This window comes from Anopheles arabiensis, chromosome 2 (assembly GCF_016920715.1).
Source record: "Anopheles arabiensis isolate DONGOLA chromosome 2, AaraD3, whole genome shotgun sequence".
Lineage (NCBI taxonomy): Eukaryota > Metazoa > Arthropoda > Insecta > Diptera > Culicidae > Anopheles > Anopheles arabiensis.
In genome coordinates, this window is record NC_053517.1 from 67,606,500 (window position 1) to 67,624,534 (window position 18,035).

General features: G+C 44.3%; 1 protein-coding gene and 1 pseudogene across 1 annotated transcript; both read right to left on the reverse strand.

Moving 5' to 3' along the window:
* Positions 1-1,675: 1,675 nt before the first annotated feature.
* LOC120893654 lies at positions 1,676-2,841 on the reverse strand (annotated as a pseudogene).
* A 5,132-nt stretch (positions 2,842-7,973) lies between these two features.
* On the reverse strand, positions 7,974-12,201 carry LOC120893660. Its single transcript, XM_040295683.1, has 4 exons — positions 12,119-12,201; positions 10,977-11,284; positions 10,146-10,850; positions 7,974-8,479 (listed from the first exon to the last, which is right to left on the reverse strand). Exons 2-4 carry the CDS (start codon positions 11,185-11,187, stop codon positions 7,974-7,976), a joined length of 1,422 nt encoding a protein of 473 aa, XP_040151617.1. The 5' UTR covers positions 11,188-11,284; positions 12,119-12,201.
* Between the last annotated feature and the right edge of the window lie 5,834 nt (positions 12,202-18,035).

Sequence of the window (18,035 nt, forward strand, 5' to 3'; positions counted from 1 at the left end):
AATGCCACGGTAATTACATGCATTTGATTTGTCCCCCTTTTTGTGCACTGGAACAAGCCACGAAGTTTTCCAGCAGGCAGGATAGATGCCCGAACGCAGCGAGTCGCGAAAAATCGAGGCCAGGATAGGCGCGATGGTGGTGCCACAACGCTTAAGCGTGGAAGCCGGGATCCCGTCAGGCCCTGGAATAAACGAAGATTTCAGCCTGTCAATCGCTTTCGAGACTGAATAATCATCGATGATCGGCAAGTTTGGGGCCATAGCATCCACCGGTACGTTTGATAATGCGTCGGCAATCTGCCTCTCATCAGTTACAGCTGGAAGGAAGGTGGCGGCAAAGCGCGAGGCAAAAATATCACATACTGCAGACGGATTGTTGCCGTTGCGCCCGTTGAAACTGACGGAGCTAGGAAAATCAGAGGATTTCCGACGATTGTTTGCGAAGTTCCACAGTACACGTGAATTGCCGCGGCAGCGCAAAACCGTACGCCGTACGTGCCCCAGGTAGCGGAACCTGTTATAGCGCCGATAGAGAGAGTGCGCAGTATTATAGTTGCGCAATGCAGCGGGACACCTACGCAACAAATAATCGCGATACGCGGCAGCTTTAGCCGTTTTGAGCCTGCGCAGCGTTCTGTCACCCCAAGGGGGGCCTCGTTTAGGTCGTTTCACCGGCGTGCATTCATTCAGGGCTTGCAACATGAACCGCTCAAAATCTTTCACAGCGAGGTCAAGAGTGGCGTAACGGGAACAATCGAAGACATTCGCGAACGAGGCGATCATCGGCAGGAGCCTGTTAAAGTCCGTCCTCGCGTAGTCAAGGCGTGATGTTAGCGCAGGAACGGCTGATTCCTCTCGTGGTAGCGGGATGGCCAACTCAAGCGCAGGGTGCTGTCAATTGTGAATTGCTAACAGCGGGGTGAGGCAAAGTTCAAGCGGAAGGCAAACAGAAGCAACAGCATTATTTGCAAACACCAGGTCTAAGACGCGTCCGCTGGTGTTAAGATGACCATTGATCTGGAAAAGTCCGCTATGATGCATCTCGTCCATAAACAGAGCGGAGAGAGCCGATCGCGTACGTGGCTCATAATGCAGAAATGGCAAATCCGGATCATGCTGAGCGGCTGACCAGGAGACGAGAGGTTGGTTGAAGTCTCCTAACAGGAGTAAACCGTCTCCGGGATGCATAGTTGAGCATAATGAGCGAATGCAGTTTTCGATTTCACGGAGCATGGCAGCATTTGCGGCAAGTCTAGGCGGGAGGTATGCAGCAATGATGAATAGTCGGGAATTGCCTAGTTGTATTACAACGCACACTCGCTCAAGCGATGGATGCACCGTTGTGTGTTCCCGTGACGTCAGAGACTGAGAGCACGCAATCAACACACCTCCACCGCGGGAACATGTACTGTTGTCAACACTACGATCGCATCGGTAGACTCGGAAGCTATCGTCAAACAGCAAAGCCGAAGGTAGACTAGGATCGAGCCAGGTTTCCGTAAGCACTATTACATCGAAATTGGATTCCAACACCGACAGGCGAAACTCATCGACCTTCGTGCGCAGTCCCCGCACGTTTTGATAGTAAACAGAGGCAGTGGAACGGGCAGTGCGAAGCGCATTAGCAGCAGGAACAAAACAGGTAGGTGTTTGTGCAGACTTAACAGAGGTTCGTCTATTCGTGAAAGAAACGGTAAAGTGTGGTCTGTTGTAAGTTGGTGTTGGAAGTGCAGCGAGTTAAAAGCGGGCCGTCAATGAGTGTTGAATTAGGACCATGAGTGGTGTCATTCAGCGTTTTTTCTCCCAATTGTGGTGATGTTAGTGTTTGAGCCTGTGAAGTTGATGCGTGTGCCGGTGAGTGATAGACAGTGGATGTTGGTGTGCGAGGCATCGAATGGCGATCGATGACAACAGGTGTGCGTGTGAGAGAACGGTGTTTGATGGTGATTGGTGACGATGAGTGTCCATGCTCTCGTTGACGGGATTGTACAAATTCACGTACACCAATACCGACAGGCCAGGACGATGGGGCGAGTGCTGCGTCACGAAGGGCGGCCGGTACTCTCACTTTGAAAGAAAGCCAGCTTAGTTTTTTAGTTTCCTCAGCAAGCAGTATGCTAGGACGTCATCGGTGGCTAAACGGCGTTTCACAGAAGCGACCACTTGCTCCACGGTGACGGCAGTGGACAAGCGAGATAGTCGGATCCATATTCTGTCTGTGGCCGGCTGGGGAAACGCTGCTCGAAGCGGTGACGATAGCGAATCGGTTCCCATGAGTTCTTCCGGTAGCGTAGACGGGGGTGGGATGCCGACTGTAGTGTTAGTGTACGCGCTTGGCGATGACGCTGCAAACATGTTATTTTGACGAATGTTTACGTTTTTGTTGACATCAGGGGACATAGAATCCTCGATGATACGCCGCCGCTTTTTACCCGCAACGGGCTGAGGATCGGTATTGCAAAGCTGAGGTATGGGTGCATTTTGCAGTAGAGTAAATCCGCTGCGCACCTCGGCGATAATCGGTTCAATAAGCTTCCCCACAGCCGCAACAGTTGAGGTGAGAGCAGCTTGAAAACCGACCTGAGCCCCGATCTCTTTGACTGATCGGCAGCGCGGATTTTTCAGGATATTGATGCACCCAGTGCAGCTCCAGTGCAGATCGATGTGAGTCAGGACCGCATCAATCAGCTCGGAAGGCAGCCTGCAACAACCGCGGTGAAAAGCAGCCTCACAGTACGCACAGCCGACGATACAGTCGGCAGCATCCAGTGGCACAGCACACGCGAAACAGATAGCCGCCATCGCGAAATTATGCGCGGTTTTGATCACACCACCCGGTTTTTAACCCGGATTAAAAACGTTAATACACAGTCGTGGGTCAATGAAATAACACACTAACGCGCAACAGTAACAGGAAGCAGTTTGGTAGTCAATTGAACGAGTATTAACTGGGTACGTTAGAAAATACACTTAAATATTTTTGGAAAAACGCGGAGCACAGCGATATGCGACCGAGCAGTTAGACGTCAGACGTCAGATTCCCCACACCAGCGCACGAGACTTTGACGAAATGCGCACCAACGCACAGACACTGCGCGCGGGACTTAGAACAAAACGCGCACAACCATCTCCGGCAAAGCGTCGCGCTGTACTGGTGGTTTTGTACGCGTAGGAGGGGGGGACATACGGAGCGATGGTTCGATGCTGTAGTGTAAGCGAGACAACACGATGTGACGAGCAGCTCGAAGTTGTTGAGCTCGCTGAAAAAAGACACACAAACATTCACAGACGGCTCGTCAAAGCACGGTATTTGTATTGGTGTTAGTGAAGCGCGCGTGTAAAACAGAATGCGAACTCTCATCGCAGCGCGTTTCTCCTTGCTTCCTCAAGCTTCCTCATACACCTCCACGCAAACAATGAGACCCCAAATTTTGAGTGATGCAGGCCGAGGGGTATGAGGAAGCTTGAGGAAGCAAGGAGAAACGCGCTGCGATGAGAGTTCGCATTCTGTTTTACACGCGCGCTTCACTAACACCAATACAAATACCGTGCTTTGACGAGCCGTCTGTGAATGTGTGTGTCTTCTTTCAGCGAGCTCAACTTGGAGCTGCTCGTCACATCGTGTTGTCTCGCTTACACTACAGCATCGAACCATCGCTCCGTATGTCCCCCTCCTACGCGTACAAAACCACCAGTACAGCGCGACGCTTTGCCGGAGATGGTTGTGCGCGTTTCGTTCTAAGTCCCGCGCGCAGTGTTTGTGCGTTGATGCGCATTTCGTTCAAAGTCTCGTGCGCCGGTGTGTTTTGGTGAAGTGTGCAGTGAATAAACAGTGTGCACAGACGCACATGCAGTGCGTGGATCCACAGGTAAGAATTTACTGAACAGAGTCAACGCAGATTGTCGACAAGTTTCCCGCAGCCTGGCTCGACCCGGTATGACGTCATTGGATTCTAAATGTGTACTTTAGTGTGTACTTTATGTTTCAATAAAGTGTTTAATGTAATAAAAATGACCGTGTTTGTGTTTAGTTTTAGAATAAGTGCATGAAAGAAAACGAAAAACGAAAGAAACAACTATCTTTACATGTGTTCGTAGCATGGCTCGAAAGAACACAAACACATTGAGAACTGCAGAGCGCACCGTGCGTTACGGGTGGGGAGGGGGAGGGCTCGCGCGAGGGTGTAACTCATTCGTCGAAGGGGCACTGTATTTCGACAGCGTAACTCAAATCACTCAAAAAATACACTCATTTTGCTGGACGGGGAGGGCTCGTGCGAGGGTGTAACTCATTCGTCCAAGAGACACTGTATTTCGACAGCGTCACTCAAATCACTCAAAAAATACACTCATTTTGCCGGACGGGGCATGCATGTCGCGGGACATTTTGCCAAGCGGGTAGGGTCAGGGGTAGCGAGAGGCATTAAAATGAGTTACTCTTTGCCATGCGGGCAGAATGCGAACTCTCATCGCAGCGCGCTTCTCCGCCACGCAAAAATGAGACCCCAAATTTTGAGTGATTCAGGCCGAGGTGTATGAGGAAGCTTGAGGAAGCAAGGAGAAACGCGCTGCGATGAGAGTTCGCATTCTGTTTTACACGCGCGCTTCACTAACACCAATACAAATACCGTGCTTTGACGAGCCGTCTGTGAATGTGTGTGTGTCTTCTTTTCGCGAGCTCAACTTGGATCTGCTCGTCACATCGTGTTGTCTCGCTTACACTACAGCATCGAACCATCGCTCCGTATGTCCCCCCCTCCTACGCGTACAAAACCACCAGTACAGCGCGACGCTTTGACGGAGATGGTTGTGCGCGTTTCGTTCTAAGTCCCGCGCGCAGTGTTTGTGCGTTGATGCGCATTTCGTTGAATGTCTCGTGCGCCGGTGTGTTTTGGTGAAGTGTGCAGTGAATAAACAGTGTGCACAGACGCACATGCAGTGCGTGGATCCACAGGTAAGAATTTGCTGAACAAGGCCAACGCAGATTGTCGACAAGTTTCAGCAGCCTGGCTCGACCCGGTATGACGTCATTCGTGAGTATGAAGGATTCTAAATGTGTACATTAGTGTGTACTTTATGTTTCAATAAAGTGTTTAATATAATAAAAAGGGACCGTGTTTGTGTTTAGTTTTAGAATAAGTGCATGAAAGAAAGCGAAAAACAAGAAGCATTTGATGTGTTGGTAGCATGGCGCGAAAGAACACAAACACATTGAGAACTGCAGAGCGCACCGTGCGTTACGGGTGGGGAGGGGGAGGGCTCGCGCGAGGGTGTAACTCATTCGTCGAAGGGGCACTGTATTTCGACAGCGTAACTCAAATCACTCAAAAAATACACTCATTTTGCTGGACGGGGAGGGCTCGTGCGAGGGTGTAACTCATTCGTCCAAGAGACACTGTATTTCGACAGCGTCACTCAAATCACTCAAAAAATACACTCATTTTGCCGGACGGGCTCGGCCTGAATCACTCAAAATTTGGGGTCTCATTGTTTGCGTGGCCGTTAGCAGTTACCCGTCCGGCAAAATGAGTGTATTTTGTGAGTGATTTGAGTGACGCTGTCGAAATACACCCCGTCCGGCAAAATGAGTGTATTTTTTGAGTGATTTGAGTGACGCTGTCGAAATACAGTGTCTCTTGGACGAATGAGTTACACCCTCGCACGAGCCCTCCCCGTCCAGCAAAATGAGTGTATTTTTTGAGTGATTTGAGTTACGCTGTCGAAATACAGTGCCCCTTCGACGAATGAGTTACACCCTCGCGCGAGCCCTCCCCCTCCCCACCCGTAACGCACGGTGCGCTCTGCAGTTCTCAATGTGTTTGTGTTCTTTCGCGCCATGCTACCAACACATCAAATGCTTCTTGTTTTTCGCTTTCTTTCATGCACTTATTCTAAAACTAAACACAAACACGGTCCCTTTTTATTATATTAAACACTTTATTGAAACATAAAGTACACACTAATGTACACATTTAGAATCCTTCATACTCACGAATGACGTCATACCGGGTCGAGCCAGGCTGCTGAAACTTGTCGACAATCTGCGTTGGCCTTGTTCAGCAAATTCTTACCTGTGGATCCACGCACTGCATGTGCGTCTGTGCACACTGTTTATTCACTGCACACTTCACCAAAACACACCGGCGCACGAGACATTCAACGAAATGCGCATCAACGCACAAACACTGCGCGCGGGACTTAGAACGAAACGCGCACAACCATCTCCGTCAAAGCGTCGCGCTGTACTGGTGGTTTTGTACGCGTAGGAGGGGGGGACATACGGAGCGATGGTTCGATGCTGTAGTGTAAGCGAGACAACACGATGTGACGAGCAGCTCCAAGTTGAGCTCGCTGAAAGAAGACACACACACATTCACAGACGGCTCGTCAAAGCACGGTATTTGTATTGGTGTTAGTGAAGCGCGCGTGTAAAACAGAATGCGAACTCTCATCGCAGCGCGCTTCTCCGTGCTTCCTCAAGCTTCCTCATACCCCTCGGCCTGAATCACTCAAAATTTGGGGTCTCATTGTTTGCGTGGCAGTGTCTCTTCGACGAATGAGTTACACCCTCGCGCGAGCCCTCCCCCTCCCCACCCGTAACGCACGGTGCGCTCTGCAGTTCTCAATGTGTTTGTGTTCTTTCGAGCCATGCTACGAACACATGTAAAGATAGTTGTTTCTTTCGTTTCTCGTTTTCTTTCATGCATAGACATGATCGCAAATACGCACTTATTCTAAAAACAAACACAAACACGGTCATTTTTCATTTCATTAAACACTTTATTGAAACATAAAGTACACTTTCACAACACATTTAGAATCCTTTATACTCACGAATGGCGTCATGCTGCAAAGTACCGTCGACGGGACCGTCTGCGGGAAACTTGTCGATAATCTGTTGATGCACGCACTGCATGTGCGTCTGTAAACACTGTTCACTTCACACTTAATCAAAACACACCGGCGCACGAGACTTATAACGAAATGCGCATCAACGCACAAACACTCCGCGCGGAACTTAGAACAAAACGCGCACAACCATCTCCGTCAAAGCGTCGCGCTGTACTGGTGGTGTTGTACGCGTAGGAGGGGGGGGGGACATACGGAGCGATGGTTCGATGCTGTAGTGTAAGCGAGACAACACGATGTGACGAGCAGATCCAAGTTGAGCTCGCGAAAAGAAGACACACACACATTCACAGACGGCTCGTCAAAGCACGGTATTTGTATTGGTGTTAGTGAAGCGCGCGTGTAAAACAGAATGCGAACTCTCATCGCAGCGCGTTTCTCCTTGCTTCCTCAAGCTTCCTCATACACCTCGGCCTGAATCACTCAAAATTTGGGGTCTCATTGTTTGCGTGGTAGTGTTCTTTCGAGCCGCATGCTAAGGTAATAGTGTGCTTGTCATTTTTACACTTCCTTTTTATATTAGGCTGATAGCGCATCATTCACAAAACCGGCTTCAAAACGTTTACAACAGCATCAGGACAGTGTTATAAATCGATATATGTTACAGTTTACAGGGTATTACTGAAATAAAAAGATAGGAAGTGTAAGTTATTGTGATGAAAAGTTAAACAACCATAAAATTAATACCTTTTTGTGTTTATGTGCAGCAAAAACATCATGTCTTCACCGGGGAACGAAGCGCGTCTAGTTGAAGGAAACCGGGATGAACTGTTGTTTTGTTTAGGCCGGATCCCGGCTTGTATAGATGTGCGAGCAGTTTCGCGTTTTGAAGAGGGACAACTAGCCACGGCATCTGCTTCATCAACGGTGTCGGCTGCAATCGGTGGTAGTGTTGCTCTTGTGACACGGCCAACCGGAACAGAGCAACGCAACGATGGACAACAGCCGAGTACGGCTGCAAGTCCAACGGTGCAAGCGACTGCTGGTGGTTGTGATACGGTTGTGACACTGCCGTTTAAAATCGTCCGACGCCTTGGTAAGCAGCAACCGACTTCAGTAGCATATTAGCCGTTGCAAGTAGCTGCCGGTGGTGGTGTTACTGTTGTGACACAGCCGTCCGGAACTGTTCGACGCATTGGGGACCAGTATCCGAGTTCAGTTGTATATTCGCCGATGCAAGCGGTTTCTGGTGGTGGCGTTGCTACTGTGACACGGCCACCCGGTATCGCTCGACGCAACGACGGACTACAGCCGAGCTCAGCTGGGCGTTCAACGGTGCAAGCGGCTTCTGGTGGTGGTGTTGCTACTGTGATGCGGCCGCCCGGTACCGTTCGACGCAACGACGAACAACAGCCGAGTTCTGCTGCACGTTCAACGGTGCAAGCGGCTGCCGGTGGTGGTGTCGCTGTTGCGGCTCGACCGCCCGGAATCGCTCGACGCATAGGGGAGCTGCAGCCGAGTTCAACTGCCCATTCGTCGTTGCAAGCGGCGGCTTCCGGTGGTGATGATGCCGTTGTGGCACAGCTGCTCGACTCACTCGTTTCAGATGATATGAGTGTTGATGCGACAGCTGATTCACAATTGCAAAACACATCGGCTTGTTTTAACGAGAACAAGACGACTGTGTCTGCTGCACAACCAGAACCGACTGGTATTGTCAGCCAACAGCAACCGTTGGCTTCAGCTGTGCTTTTGCGTGACACAGTTGCTGGGAGTTTGGATTCCCCAAGTATGTTGCCCTCCGAGTGCCATGGACATAATTGTTGCGTGCGCTGCCGGGATACGCTCATTAGGTTGGATGCTCGTAACGCACAAATTTTGGTTTATACGATGGACATACTTTCCATCGTACAACCAATGCAAGGAACGCGCAGAAATAATCAGGCCTTTCAACTCACTGTTGTATCGAGCCTTCAAGAGTTCGATGACGTTGTACAAAGATTAGGAGCTGATGAATTTTTTTTCTATTCTTATCTACACAAAATTGATTCTGAGATCGACCGTCAAGATGCTAACAATAGGCTACACCAGGCTATAAATATTTTATTTGAAAAAAAATTCTTTGCTACGTGCAGCTGGGACGGTTCGGCTGGAACAAAAATTCCTTTCGAACGATACATTAATGTATTGCGGCTTATGAAAGCTGTCGCCACTGACCATTTGGGAATTGAAGTGGACATAAATTATGTACATGAATTTTTTAAGCGTAAACTTAAGCATGCACATGAACGCATTAACATGAAAGACGAGCGAAAGAGTGTATGTCATACTAGGCGATGAGAGATGTATTGCTTTTTTTTAAACACGTGTATATACTTTATTATTACCAAATGAGATCAAATTAGAATAGAATAACGAAAAATGTTAATATGCTATGATATTTATTTAATGTTTTTCTGTTTAGTTATGTTTTGTCGAACGTGAAAATTAAAAAAAAATACTGTGATCGGGAAATATAAGGGTAAACGTATTTTAGAACTACAAGAAGGAATATTTATGTGATAACTCAGGTTGTGATAATTATATGTAATGAAACGTTTACCAAAACCTTTTTTTCTATTTTGTTTCATGCAACATAAACATATCGTTTTTCAAATATTTATGATTCTAAGACAGTGATAAAATGAACATCGTTAGTACATAGTATTAACATGTGAATAAAAAAGGCCGAAAATAAAACACGAACTTTAACTTCCAATCAAATACATATGCTCGATTTTATTTCTAAAAAATAGTTTAAATTACATTTTACCTCTAATTAGTTAATGTTCTAAGAAATGGAACAAACACTAAACTGCTATTACCTGTTCTAATAGCTACTAATTTACACTTTATATCCCTGGGTAAAAATACCATTTCATCGGTACGAAGGTTACATGAATCTTTTTCATATATATCCTTCATAAAAGGTGAAATATAGTACGAGCGGGTTTCCGTTATATAATTGAATGCTCTTCCATTAATTATTATAGTTGAATCTTTTTGTTCTGCGCTACAATATTTAACTATGTAGTTATCATGAGTCAAAAACCAATTGGACTGAAAACCAGGAGAAAGAGTTAATTGTGGATTTATGTGCAATGCTACTCCATTAGTTTTGGTTTTCAAAAATGGAAAAGAGAGATTTGTTCTATTATATGACGCAGTACGTGGTTTTTGCTCCGATATCCTATTTGCAGCCTGCACCAAAACCTTATGACCGTTTCGAAGACAGTTCTTAACATGCTGGAGCTTACTTTCAAAGGGATAAGATGAAATGGTGTAAAGCGGGCCGAATTTGTCTACATCATCATACACATGCAACAAACTATGTATATTGCTGGTGATGCAATGTTCCCCGTAGATAACACCATAGTCTAAAACGAACTCTCTTAGCAAGCATTTCGCCTCAAGCCAATCATTCTTATACACTTCGAATGATAACAATGTTACCGCACAGTAATATTTCATAAAATGGTCATACTGTACATCTGTTAATACATCCTTCAAAACGATAAAACTCGCGTAATGTAGAAACACTTGGAACTCACTAGCGTTCCACAATCCAATGTCTTCAACAGAACGGAGTTTGCGATGAAACTCTAAAGGAAGTTCCACCTCCTTCAGCAAAGCATCAATCTTGCTTATTGTGTCTTCAGACCACTTGGCACCCCCTCCTAATTTGCCTGATTTCCATCCTTTCAGCCGTGTTCTTGTTACGCCGTAGTCAAAGAGGTGCAAACGATCTGCTATAATAATCTTTTTTATGATGTCAAAGTTCTTAAGATCCATGAGAGGCGTTTTTTCCCGATGATGTGCTCCGTAATTTGATTGGACGAAATCTTCATGCGTTCTTGCTGGATGATCCATTCCCGGGAAACATGTAACTCGGTGTGCGCTGTGATATTTTCCTTGCACCGTACATTTTTGGCAACCATGTGTGTGGTTGAAGTAAACTGAACCTGTAGGAATATTTAAAAATATGTATTAATACACCTTATTAGTAAATAAGTTTCAAAAGCCTACGTTTTTTCAATAGAAGAGAAAGCAAATGTATCATTAAATTTAAGAAGATTTTTATAATTTACCTTTTATGAATGCTCGTGCTGGTGAGTCCGCGATGAAAGCTCTAACGTGTAGTTCGATTGGCTTATTGGCTATTACAATGCCATTATCCATCAACCCATTTAGCTCGTCGACTAGCGGACGCAGATATTCCTCAACACTCTTTGGTTTTGATTCACCAAAAAAGTTGCCAACCATCAATACTGGAACTTCCGGCATTTCTTGAATGCTCATTAATATGGGCCAAAACTGTTTTCGAGTGCTCTTGTGCAGTAGAAGTCCATCAATCGAAAAGTTCAACGAAAATTTGCTGACTCTTGGTGGTACATCGCTGTAAAGATACAAAATACAGAAAATAAAACATATTGTTGTATTGTATTGTATTGTATTGTATTGTTTATTGTATTAAGTGATTGGCCAAACAAGCGGCCTTATCACTGAATTAAAACTAAAACTTAAATAACTAACGCAGTGTACAGTGACAAAACGGATCAACAGAATCTAGTAGGTAGGTGCCAGTCAAATAAAATGTAACGCTGATTAAATTTACGGGCCATCGCAGTCATTGGGTCGTTCTCGCTGTATGCACGTCTTGTAAGGTCAGTTCTTATTAGTCTATAGTTACGGAACACTCTAGGAGGGACATTTATGTTGACTCTAGCCAGTAGTTCTGGCGAATCTATCTCACCGACAATAAGTTTGGACAAAAACGTACATTGGGCATTATCACGTCTACTAGCAAGTGTGTCCAGACCAAACAACAAACAACGAGTATGATACGATGGACGAGGGGTTACATTACGCCACGGAGTGAAGTGTAGGACAATACGAGTAACTCTCTTTTGGACAGTTTCTATTCTATTGGATCAATCACTAGTGAACGGACACCAAACTGTAGAACTAAACTCGAGGATGGAACGAACATAGGACTTATACAGAGTTAACAGGCAGTGTGGGTCATTAAGTTCTCTCGAATGTCGACGAATAAATCCAAGCATTTTGTTAGCTTTGTCTAAAATATCACAGTAATGTTGTCGGAAATCTAGTTTGCGATCCAGGGTGACTCCTAAATCCCTGACCGTATTGCACCGCGGTAGTTGTGTCCCTGATATGCTATAGATATACCTTATTGGACTAGCTATTCTAAAGAAAGACATTGACGTACACTTATCAACAGAAATTAGCAGGTCGTTGTTGATACACCAGTCAGAGAAAACATCAATCGATCTTTGCAGAGAAAGAGAGTCGGAAGTGTTCCGTACGATACGAAACAGCCTAACATCATCCGCATAAAGCAGACAATCTGCTTCCGTAATGGCCAGTGTGGCGTCGTTAATAAAAAGCGAGAACAGCAGTGGTCCCAAGTTGCTGCCCTGAGGGACGCCAGATGAACTCTCGAAAACGTTAGAGGAGACACCATCGATTTGTACGTAGTAGCTACGTTCAGAGATATAGGACCTGAACCAATTCACCAGCGGAGTAGAGAGACCGATCCGGGCGAGCTTAGCCAACAGCAAGTGATGGTTCACACGATCAAACGCAGCCTTAAGATCAGTGTATACTGCATCCATCTGAGCTCCGGAAGTAAAGGCTGCGTGGCAGTTGGAGACGAATTCCACCAGGTTTGTGGTAACACTGCGTCGAGGAAAGAAACCATGCTGGCGTGTAGAAATATAAGAACGACAGTGATACATTAGCGAGTTTTGTATGACGATCTCAAACACCTTGGCACAAGAAGGCAAGGTGGTTATACCGCGGTAGTTCTCAGCAGAGTTTTTATCCCTTATTTTGTACACCGGAAACATCACAGAGGATTTCCAGGCCGTGGGTACAGTACTTTGCGCAAAAGAGAGTTGGTAGATTTTAGACAGAGGCTCTGCTAAAAATTCGCGGCATTTGGCAAGGATTGCCGTAGGAATACCATCGGGTCCAGGGTTGTATGAGGTTTTGACCTGCTGCAGAGCACGTAGTACAGTATCTACCGAGATAATAATATCGCGTACATCAATGTCAACAACATCACGGGGCACATTATTTAAAGCTGCTTCTAATGATGAGCTTGCATCATCCGTAGTAAAGCAGTCCTTGAAACGATCAGCAAATAAGTTGCACATGCCTTCCTTACTGCTTGTGGAGACGTTGTTATATGTGAGAACATCGGGGAGCGAGCTGTTACCGCGTTTTGATTCAACATACCTCCAGAATCGTGTTGGTCGTCTGATGAGCGAGAATTTCACATATAATTTCACAAACACACAAACATATAATATTAGTAAAAATTTACCATCGTATTTAAGACTATTGCTTTCTTACCGAAAGTGATCGTTGAGAACCGATCGTACCCCAGGGAACCAAAATTCTCCCCCTGCTATAGGGTACGTTTCTTTTCCACATTGCCTTGTCTTAAGCAACGTGCGCGCATCTTTCGGCAGCTGGTAGTCCGTTTTTTTACGTAAAATTTCTAATAGTCCATTTAGAGCTTGATGTGTTTGGTATGTTTTTAATGCCCTATTTCGAATAAGCTCATCAAATGGTTCCTCCTCGTGTTGAGACTCTTGTGTACTGTGCATAGTTTCCTCAGCTTCATCTTAATCTTCGTCGACCTCTTCATATATTTCCGTATCGTCGAATGCATCGATAGTAACCAAATCACTGACGTATTCTTCTTGCAAGATGTATTCATCAAATAGACAAGGATGGTTCTCTGCCATGAGTAGAAAAAAAAAGTATTATAATTGTGTTTAATTTGCATTGGTCACAAATTTAAATTTTTAATTTTGCACTTACCACATTGCGGGTGTTCACTGAACTCTACATTTGACGTTGCTGCCTGAATATTTAGTACCTTTATTTTAAGGTACTTATGTAACAGGATAAACACTAGCAGGTGTAATGTTTAGATATTTACCCATTGAATCCTTGTATAAACCAGGGTAATAATTTGATGATTAGCAACACAATTATGCAGGCCAGATACACAGGTAAATAAAATTATTATTACATTTCTCTTGGGCAATGGCTATTTGATCAAAAGAACAAATAAACAGAACAATCTGAACTCATTGGTTGAACTTCGATTCCATGCCAACTATTGAGTATGTGCTTTTTTGTTGGCACGTTTTTCCATACAAAAAATGAAATTATTCTCAGCAGGCCATGAGATTTTTGTGAAATAAAAAAAACCGGTATTCTTATACAAACTATTGAATTCTGACTGTAGTTGAACGCTTATTCGTTGGCATGCTTTTTTATTGAACACTTGATACTTGGTTGACAGTTCAATTTAAAAGCATGCGTTTGTATGGAAAACAGGGTTTGTTAAATTTCAAATTATTTATTAAAAGTTTACCTTATGACTGGTCCAGATCGAACTATTTTAATTTTTTTTCTTTTGGCTCAACAACCGGTGTCGATCAAAGCCTGGCTGTACCACTTGTCGTGTTGGCTTTCAGTGACTTTTGGCTCGCTTGGCAAAGAGTAACTCATTGTAATGCCTCTCGCTACCCCTGGCCATAGCTTTGAAGGAATCATGCGACACACTCGCACTCCACTACCCCATCCCATGGAAAAACGCTCCCACCATCGAGGTGTTGAACAAAATTTCGCTGTGTGCATGAGACACACAATCGCACTCCTCCAGCCCTCCACAGCTGAACGCTCCCACCGTTGCGAATTTGCGAGGATTTTTGCTCTGAGCGTGAGACCCTGAAGCGCCAGAGATGACACTATGTGTAAAGACGATCATAATTCGATATGGTCAAAATGCGTCGATTATCGTTTCATTTATCTGGTAATGATGTTTTCCCATCATCAAAATTTTAAACATTGACAACTAGGCTGATTACAATAGTTGAAATGTAAATCAGAATAAAATCAATTCATTTGAAGTACAATAAATTCCATTATACTTTATTTTGACCATATGATCAACACAAGATATGATTGTGTTCTTCACTCTCGCGTTGTGTTTTGATCGTTCGAAACTCATTGCCAGAACGAACGCAAATTTCATTTGGGAAGGATCGGTGCCGGAAGATGCAGTGAAAATTATAAAATGTTTATAGAAAAGTGGTTAAGTAAATCGTGAAAGATGTCAACGCAGGCGTAAATGCAGTATGTTTTGTTACTTAATCTACGGGTAAGTGTATGCATAAAAGAAGAATCTTCCAAATGATGTATGTGTTCTAACAATGGTACTGCTTTTAATGTTTGCTTATTCTTCTGTTATTTTCTATCACACCTAGCTATTTCATTACCAAAGCACCTGATAACCGATCAAAGAAGGTGAATCGGGTTTACAGAGTCGCCGTTTAACTTCAAATATCTTCGTGATCGGTAAGTTTTAAATAGTCCTAGTTATGTTCACCATTTTAATGCTAGATATATCTTTCATTCCTCCGGAAAATGCATCAAACAGCAAGTGTTTTTCTTCCAACACCACGCGCCATCGGTGGAGCAAGCAGCCAACGTTTCGTTTGTCTAGCAAGCACCATCAAGAATTGAAATATTCCCGAATAGCTCTATTACAAACGTGTAATGGCCCTTTAGCGCTGTCTGCTGCATGGGCCTATGTCGACTCCAATTGACGTTTACGAAGTTAACCACGAGGCGCGCGAAAGGGAACGATCGAAGACGACGGCGACCATCGCGAATTGTATATTATAAATAGAGGCGAGAGATGCGCTCTCGTCCTTTTTTCCTGCTACCGCGAATAAAGACACGTTCTTTATAGTTCGTTAAAACAATGTTTTATAAAACGTGTCTAGTTTATTCCATGCGATTAGGAAAGAAGCTGCACACTTACTGTCGGAATTTCCTGGAATTTTTTGATCGGTCTACGCTCGCGGGAATGGTGGGTTCGTTGAGGAGAAGGAAAGAAAGAGTGGGAGCGAGGATTAACCAAAAACGCGGCATTGAGAATGAGGGGAGGTGCGCTCAGCGCTCACGCTGGGACACTCACGATGCTTGAAATAAAATGTTAACAAGCATCGATTTCAAGCATGCATGTCGCGCGACATTTTGCCAAGCGGGACGCCTGCGACAGTAAGCTGGCATGAGTAGTATTGCTGCACACATAACGAAATGTTTTTTGTATTTTCACTGCAGAATAGCGAGATTACATGTAATTTACTTCCTTATTTTGTTTTGATTGTTGACTTGCGTCAAGGGGGGGGGAGGATGTTGAGACACAGGCACGGAAGCCCTGTCATCTAATCGTGTTTAACGAAACACGAAGATCGTTCCGATGAGCTTTGAGCTTTCGGCTCGGGCGATTAGTTTATAAGTATAAGTGTAGTTCTACAAATAAACTCTCTTCTAATTTTGCAACTGAACAAGCCACAACCGCCGGTAAATATCGAACGCTAGAAAAGTTACTCCGAAACACGAAAGAAAAGATTATCCGAAATCGTGAGATCGAACACCTAGTGTTAATAAATTGAAAAGAGTTTACGGATTCGAATTGTATGTACGATGTTGACAATCGTTTAACCTGTTCGAAAAATAGTGTTACGATGTTGAGTTGGCTTGAAAACCCTGTAAGGAGTCAGTGAAATTGCATGAGGAGATGATGTTGGAAAAAGAAAGTGCATCTGAAGCCGGCACAGTCCATTTCACCAAAGGCATTGATACCTGCTCCTAGCGTTTCATCAGTGATTGTGATTGTGTTCAGTGGCAAGTATGAGGAGTGGGCGTGGTTTAATTAATATTCAAAAATATTGTGGATAAAAGTAGTGAAGATTCTCGTATTAAGTTGTATCATCTTGAAAAGGCCTTGAGTGGTGAGGCTGCCAAGGTAATAGATGAGAAAACAATTAACGACGGTAATTACGAACGTGCGTGGCAACTGTTATCCAAACGTTATGATAACAAACGGCGTATGGTAGACTTACATATTAGTGGACTTATGAATTTGAGAAAAGTGAATGAGGAAAGTTATGTGGGTTTGCGCGGTTTGGTTGAATCGGTTTAAAGTCACGTGGAAAATCTAAGGCCGCAAATACACGACGCGCGTTTCCGCGGGCGCGTTCAAACGCGTATAACAGTTCCGCAGAGATATCCAGCATGAGTATCTCTGCGTTTCCGCGGTAGCGCGTTCGAATGACATTTCATTTCTATGGCTGGATTGTTATACGCGTTTCCGCGGGTGCGGAAACGCGCGTCGTGTATTTGCGGCCTTAGATTCAATTACCCAGTTTTTTAAAGAGTTCCATAACAACAAACAAAGTGCAATATTGGATCCAATCGAAATAATCCTTCTCATTCGAAAAGTTTATAGAACAGCCTCTTTAGCCAACATGGACACTTTGTTCTAACACAAAATAGAGTCAAAGATGCGCATTCCAGCAATCCGAACACGTACAAGAACCGTGCTGTCGATCGTTTGTTGCGAGCTACCTGTATGGAATATACATTAAAACACGAATTAATAATCATCTATAATTATTACACTTATAATGTAATTTTAATTATAATAATACCTCGCGACAGATATATATTAAAACTAACCTTCACAAAAGGACGCCTCATTTTTTATGACAACACGACAGCTTGACAGCTTGACAGTGGGCCACGAGGCGAGTTTGACAATTTGACGGACCTAAGCGATATAACAGTTTGCTGACCAATTCGAGCTCCAAGATTCGAAATAAAATTAAAAACGAACTTCCGGTTTGATTCAATTAAAAAAATTATATTCTAAATCTAAAAACTCTGTGTTAAATTCAGTAAGAATCATATAAAACAGTTAAATTAATTTTAGAGGCAAACTCTAAAACATTAATGCAAACCTCTGTGCCGATATATTTCAACCCTCGAAGCCGGTAGTGTAAACTATTGTTTTCATAGGAGTCCGCTGTACGTGTGATACTCGAGATACGCAATTGTGCTCGGTACCGTACTATAGCGTATATCAGATAATGAATGTAATGCTAAAATAAACCGCTAACCGTTAGCCAAAAATCTGGAAGCCACGGCGCCACCAATCGCAACCTAAAAGGGGCGAGGACAAGCCTCCCATCTATCCGAACAAAAAGACTTTTCTTTCTTTCTTTTTTTTTTATTTTTATATAAAAAGACTTTGA

Bases quoted from the DNA above. Each gene is read 5' to 3' on its own strand.
- LOC120893660 (XM_040295683.1), bottom strand. From the start codon at position 11,187: ATGAGCATTCAAGAAATGCCGGAAGTTCCAGTATTGATGGTTGGCAAC. The intron at 10,851-10,976 runs GTAAATTATAAA...ATATTCCTACAG, and splicing joins AGCACGAGCATTCATAAAAG to GTTCAGTTTACTTCAACCAC. The intron at 8,480-10,145 runs GTAAGCTCCAGC...ATTGTGAATCAG, and splicing joins TTCATCTTATCCCTTTGAAA to CTGTCGCATCAACACTCATA.